The following is a 6,402-nucleotide window of genomic DNA, read 5'->3' as shown; positions in this document are numbered from 1 at the left end:
ACTGACTGACAATATGTCCCATTTGGAAGCTTTCATTAGTGCTTTGTAAACACACTTCATCACCCCAAGGTGTGTGCATGCCCCTGACAAATGTGGACAGAAAGAGAGAGAAAGAGAGACAGACAGAGTGAGTGGATGAGCGAGAGAGAGAGAGATCTCTGTAATCTCTGGAATGGTCAAACGGGTAAATGCAGTGCAGGTATTCCTGTCAAGTTAGTTTGGAAGAAAAACTAGCCTAGTTAATTCATAGTGATTTGGCTTTCTTTTATCCTTACAGTTCAGCATTTGAACAATACCTTTTGCAGTAAAACTTCTTGTTCTCTACCTTTTATGTTTGAAATGTGTTAATGTCTTAGGACTTCAATTGGTGGTATCTTTTCCCTTTAAAACCTTGTCATAATGCCAAAACAAGTACCAAACTAATTTGATTCAATATCTTGTGGTGACAAACAGTCCTGGCAAAACAAACAGAAATGGGTATTTTGTGCAATTTCCGTGAAAGTCAGTGGGGCTGTGTTCATCAAACGGGTGGAATAATTGAATGATTCGGGGAAGGTGCATCATTCCCCTGCCAAACAAAATAACTAATTTGAAATAACTAATTGAATTTACATATTACGTAGTAAGTACAAAAAGTGGTCTTCATCGTGTATAATTCTGCTACAATAACTTGATGTAATCTGCTCGCTATATCCAAAGTTGAGAACCAGCAGGCCCCAGAAACAGCAAACAGGGACTCTTCAGGCAGGGGGAAGCCATCCCACACCTGTCCAGGCACTAGCACATGAGGACTCTCACATTTCCCTTCTATATTCAAAAAAAGTACTTTTGAGGTTGCCCATGCAGGAACAGACACCCCTCCACAGCCTTCCTTATGGAAAAACATACAGGGTACAACAGCAAGACACAGGCAGCCTTAACCCCTACTAGATCCATCCTCCACCTTATATATTGTCTCATGAACCTTCCTCAAAACAGGGAAAAAGGGAACATATATCCCTCTCTTACCGATTGCACCGTCATCTGCATATGAAGGAGCACCCATATCCACTGCATTAAACACAGTATTAGTCATAATTGTAGATCAAATGGGGTTCAAGGACCTACTGCCAGATGTAAATTTTACTTTGATGATTTCACAATTTTTCGGCCAAAATGCATTTCAGCTCAAAAGAAATGAGGCAGATATAAGCCAAGAATAGCCCAGCTTCACATTTACGTTACTAATTCACAGTAGCCTACCTCATATTTGAAAGAATCATACATTTTACACTGGTGATTCAACAGTGGACTGTGTCAGTCCTCCTTACGAACTTCTACGGTCCTTTATTATAGATCAGTACTCATTCCAGTGAGGAATGACAACAGGGTGTTGTATCTAAACATGATACTTATCAATGTACAGTGTTACAGTTTTTCCCAATTGTTAACACACAAAAAGCAAAAATTTGGCACAATTTTCACAACCTTCACTTCATGTACCAATTGCTTGACCCAATATGGCACTACTCCACACTCCCTTATCTGCATCAGACTCTGACTTTCCTTGTTTACACACTGATGTCAATTACACATCACCTTGTTGTCAAAACACTACACACAATGTACAGTTGTTGCACACACTTCTCATGTAAAATCCCAAAGCATCAACCTACAACACACAACTATTCAAATCTCTAAACACTCAGGTCTGGTGAGCAATTTGCGATCAGGACTGCAGCATAAAAAGGGCCTTGAGCGTCTGTTTTGTTTGGTGAACAATGGAGAACTTCGAACATATCGACAACCAGAGAAGGAGAGGGGTAAGAGTGAGAGGAGGAGGACAAGGAAGAGGACAAGAAGGAGGAAGGAGAGGAAGAGGAAGACAAGAAGGAGGAGGAACAGGAAGACAAGAAGGAGGAAGAGGAGAAGAGGAAGGAGGAGAAAGAAGAAGGAGAACGGTCATCTCTAATGAGATTCGGGCCACATGGTTGACCACATGCTCAACCATGGTTTGAGCATGAGGGAGGCTGGCCAGAGGGTCCAACCAAATCTCAGCCGCTTCACAGTTGCTGCCATCATTAGAACCTTTAGAATGGAGAACAGGTATGACATCTATTAGCCTTGTGTACTGAAATACTGCATATCAATAGAACAGTGTGCTCACAGTATTTGTATTTTGCAGGACTGAAAGAGAACCACACCGTGGAGGAAGAACATGCACTTTCACAGCCGAACAGCAGACTGACATTGTGAATATGGTTTGTGAAAACAACACTATCACACTTAGACAGATACAAACCAGGATCCTGGCTGACCATGCCACATTCAGAAACATCCAGCCTGCAGCCTCTCTACACTGGACCGTTTTCTCCGCAGGAATGCCATGCGGATGAAACAAGAGTCCCATTCGACCGGAACACAGACCACATCAAGGAGTTACAGCGAGAGTTTGTGCTTGTAAGTCCCATACATTCAGCACTGCTGTTGTTCCTTTTCTACAGTGTCTCACTGTAGCCCACTGTGTTGACCTATCTGTGTCTATACTATAACTTACATTTACATTTAGTAGACACTCTTATCGAGAGCGACTTACAGAAAGTACAGGGACATTCCCCCGAGGCAAGTAGGGTGAAGTGCCTTGCCCAAGGCCACACCATAATTTTGCACGACCAGGGAATCGAACCGGCAACCTTCTGATTACTAGCCCGATTTCCTAACCGCTCAGCCACCTGACTCCCTCTGCATTCTCATGCTGTCTGTTTCAGCAGATCCAGGAGCATGACACAGCTAATGAGCTATATGAATACTGTAATGAGGTTGGATTCAATGGGGGTCGAGCAGGCCCGTTGACAGTTGTGTACTGTTCAGAAATAAAACTTTTTTTCCTGCATATTTGTGTGCTGTTTTATGTTTGACTATGAAAAAGTTTTCAGTTTTGTGTGTGCAGTTTTGAGAAAGCCGTTATTGTTTTGAGAAACGTGTTAACAATTGTGAAAAACTGAGAATGAGATTTCATGTACTATACCACACATGATTTTGAAACATTGTCACAGTTTACGTAAACCTTAAGAACATTTAAAAAAAAACTAATGTAGGATTCAACATGTATTCCCTGGTTACATTTTCCCTGTCAGGCGGACAGAGCTAAGTGTTGACGCTGTTTGCACTTGACAAATACATTGCACAATATAGGCTGTGACACCCATTTCACCCATCATCTGGAAATAATATTCGTGGTTGATTTTGAAAGCGCAGGTGTCGTCATCATTAATGAACCTTTCCCTAAAAATCTAAAAGCCGAATAAAACTGTTGATTAATTATGGTGTTCTGTATTCCATCAGCGAAAGGTGAACTGCTGTTTATGTATGGCCAATAAAAACACTGTGCAAACTGAACTAGTAGAAGTTCACTAGTAGAAGGACAAAATCTGTAACTTTAGCCATCAACAATCATTCGTGTCTATATAATCAGGTTGTAATAATGTAGAAAGTGTAACCGTTATTAACTCTTACAGCCTGTAAAATATTGGCCGTACACATAGTTTACAGTTTCAACAGTAGATGGCACACTGACATATTTTCGATGACACTTCCCCGGATGTCTAGTCTTGTGGTGTTACAAGTCATATGACAACAAGGGATAGAATCATGGTAGCAGCCTGGTCTTTTGGAAATAATATACAATGAATTTAAATGAAATTAACCATCGGCAAGTGGCCTCAGTCAACTGATTGAGTTGACATGTAAACGAAGGCGAGGTGAGGGAATAACTGTTTTACAACTTTAATACTTAAGCTTGCTAGCTACTGTTAGCAAACTAGGTCGAATCATAATGGTATTTGTTCTGTAGGCTAGCATAATGTCTCGCTAGCAACACTAACGTGTTAGTTGTAGGTCTATTACCTTGCTCTACCATTCTCACAAATATTCCACCAGAAGTTTGTCTTTTTAAGTGCGTAAACAACTAGATTTGCTCACTAATTAGCAAGGCTAGCTAACGTGTGGTATATAGCTGGTTTGCTAAATAAATCGGGTATGTTTCTCATGACTGGTTTGTTTTAATTGCATAGTATGCATACCGTCGCCCGTGCTACAGCTGATATGTTCAAAACAAGAATGAAGACCCTGTGATAAAACACTGTCATTCCCATATGAACGACCCTGAAACTTACTGAATTAGATTGTATGCCTCCAACCTCTCGGCTTTTGTTCCAGGGCCGAGTATGGAGAATGATGAACTTCCGCCAGCGGATGGGGTGGATTGGCGTGGGGCTGTACCTGCTGGCTAGTGTGGCAGCCGTCTACTATGTATTTGAAATCAACCAGACCTATAACCGCTTCACCCTCGAGCATGTGGAGAGGGTAGCCCAGGAGAAGGAGCAGAACCAGGCAGGGGACACTGCCTCCTCTCCTCTCCCCTCCTTGTTTACCTGGGCCCAGAGTCTCAAGACTCAACTCCTGCTCTTGCCATTCTGGGTATGGGCAACCATATTCCTCATCCCCTACCTCCAGGTTTTCCTCTTCCTTTACTCATGTACCCGTGCTGACCCCAAGACAGTGGGCTACTGCATCCTGCCTATATGCCTGGCAGTCCTTTGCAACCGCCACCACACTTTTGCCAAGGCATCAAATCAGATCAGCCGGCTGCAGCTGATTGACACTTGAAGGGGCCAACCAAGGGACTGCTGACATGGGAAACTCTGGGGAGCTGCTGTTAACTAGGCACGTTAACTGGGCAACTTACTTCTGACCCTCTGAACCCTTATGTTCCAAAACACTCCCTCGCAGTATCACAAAACAGTGTTTTATAGAACAGGCTTCACTGGGCAATATTATTAAGGGGTTGGTTTATTTTGTAGGCGTCTGGGATCCCTAAAATGAACAAGGGTAGGTGTGTCACTCCAATGAGTTTTGTCCTTTCTTGCACAGAACAAAGATTGGACCAAATGGTGCTGGGTATTCTTGATACAACCTGTGAAACCAGTTTATTCATTTAATGAAAAGGCCATTTACTTTGGTATTTTAATAAATAACTCAGTTCCCTGTCTTAAAAAAAAACAATTTATGAGGAAAGCATTGAAGAAGCCATATTGGCAAGTTAGTTGAGAAAGGTCTGTAGGTACTTTAACATTTCAAATCCATTGTAAAACGTACAATGACAAGTATCACAGCACTGTGTATTTTTGTTTGAATGTATTCAAATGTGTTAGTTCAGTGATGTGTGGCATATCTTGTTATACAAAACATTTGTGTCATTCTGTCTCTTGCAATATGGACACATTTTGTATTTATGAAATGGGTTGAATTTAGTATTTCTTTGGGGGGGTGGGGAATAGCTTGTGCCTTTTTTTAGGAATTCCTGTAAGGATTGGTATGCTGAACATTCACATTCTGAAGCCCAGCAACCAGTTATCAAACATTGTTCACATTGTGTGCCATTGTACTGATGAAACCGTATGATTAATTTGTGAATATATTTGCGTCCTTTTATGTGGGATTTAGAAGCACCGGTCTGTTGTGTAATAATGTAGGAATATTGATAAGCAATTACAGAATCTTTTAGAAATGTAGAGCTCCAAGGTACATTAATACTGCCAATCATATTATCTCAAATCCTGAGCAAAGAAACGGTAAAGGAAACAGGATGAAGCCTTCCCATTTGAAATGGAGACTATTTTTGAACTGTTCCCCTTTCTATGAAAATGTGACAAATGAATATGGCTGTCTGTGTCATTTCACACAGCCCTGTGACATGATCTCAAGTACATTTCCTACATTCATTTGAACTTAAATATTAGCATTGGGTTATTGTGTTTTCTTTGTTTTATATTGATTGACGGGTATACATCTCTACTAGTTTGGAATCTCCTTGGTTCTTAAGTAATGAATGTAATTGAGAATTATTTAACATTCAATCTGGCAAATGGATCTAACTAAAAGGGAATGGTGGACTATTTATTTTCAGTTGATCCTTGAATACAATAAAGCACTGTCTACTTGGAAGTTGGACTGTATTTTAGGTAATTTCTTGTGGCATGTTTTCTTAATCATAATAAACCCCTTGTCCATTTTCTCCATTTAAACAGGTGCCATCTATTTGGAGTTGTAGTTGCAGTGTAACATTGCACCTACTAAAATAAAACAAGGTCATTTAAGCCAATCAGGGTTTCAGTATTTGCTAGTTCAAAACCATTACCTCAATATGTAAACAACTTAGCTGGGATTCCCCGGATTGGCTATGTTGAAAGGTTTGTCTACATATTCTCTATTTGAGAGGTCTGGGCACAACACTGTAAATATTTGTGTATCATTTAGTTATTAAGTCCTCAGACCTAAATGCAACCTTCTAAAGAAAAGCTGTTGAAATGACTAATTGACTTTTCTTTAACCCCCCAGGTGTGGTCACAAACCATTATAAAT

The 6,402-nt window shown here is 40.7% G+C and overlaps 1 protein-coding gene across 1 annotated transcript; it reads left to right on the top strand.

The window, feature by feature from the left end:
- Window positions 1–3,610: 3,610 nt before the first annotated feature.
- Window positions 3,611–4,776, top strand: tmem251 (transmembrane protein 251). Its single transcript, XM_067242421.1, has 2 exons — window positions 3,611–3,740; window positions 4,198–4,776. Exon 2 carries the CDS (start codon window positions 4,213–4,215, stop codon window positions 4,645–4,647), a length of 435 nt encoding a protein of 144 aa, XP_067098522.1. The 5' UTR covers window positions 3,611–3,740; window positions 4,198–4,212; the 3' UTR covers window positions 4,648–4,776.
- Window positions 4,777–6,402: the final 1,626 nt, after the last annotated feature.

This window comes from Osmerus mordax, chromosome 8 (assembly GCF_038355195.1).
Source record: "Osmerus mordax isolate fOsmMor3 chromosome 8, fOsmMor3.pri, whole genome shotgun sequence".
NCBI lineage: Eukaryota > Metazoa > Chordata > Actinopteri > Osmeriformes > Osmeridae > Osmerus > Osmerus mordax.
Note: the sequence above shows the minus strand (reverse complement) of the source record. Positions and strands in the feature narration are given on the sequence as shown.

Excerpts from the sequence above, each read along its gene's own strand:
- tmem251 (XM_067242421.1), top strand. The coding sequence starts at position 4,213 with ATGATGAACTTCCGCCAGCGGATGGGGTGGATTGGCGTGGGGCTGTAC.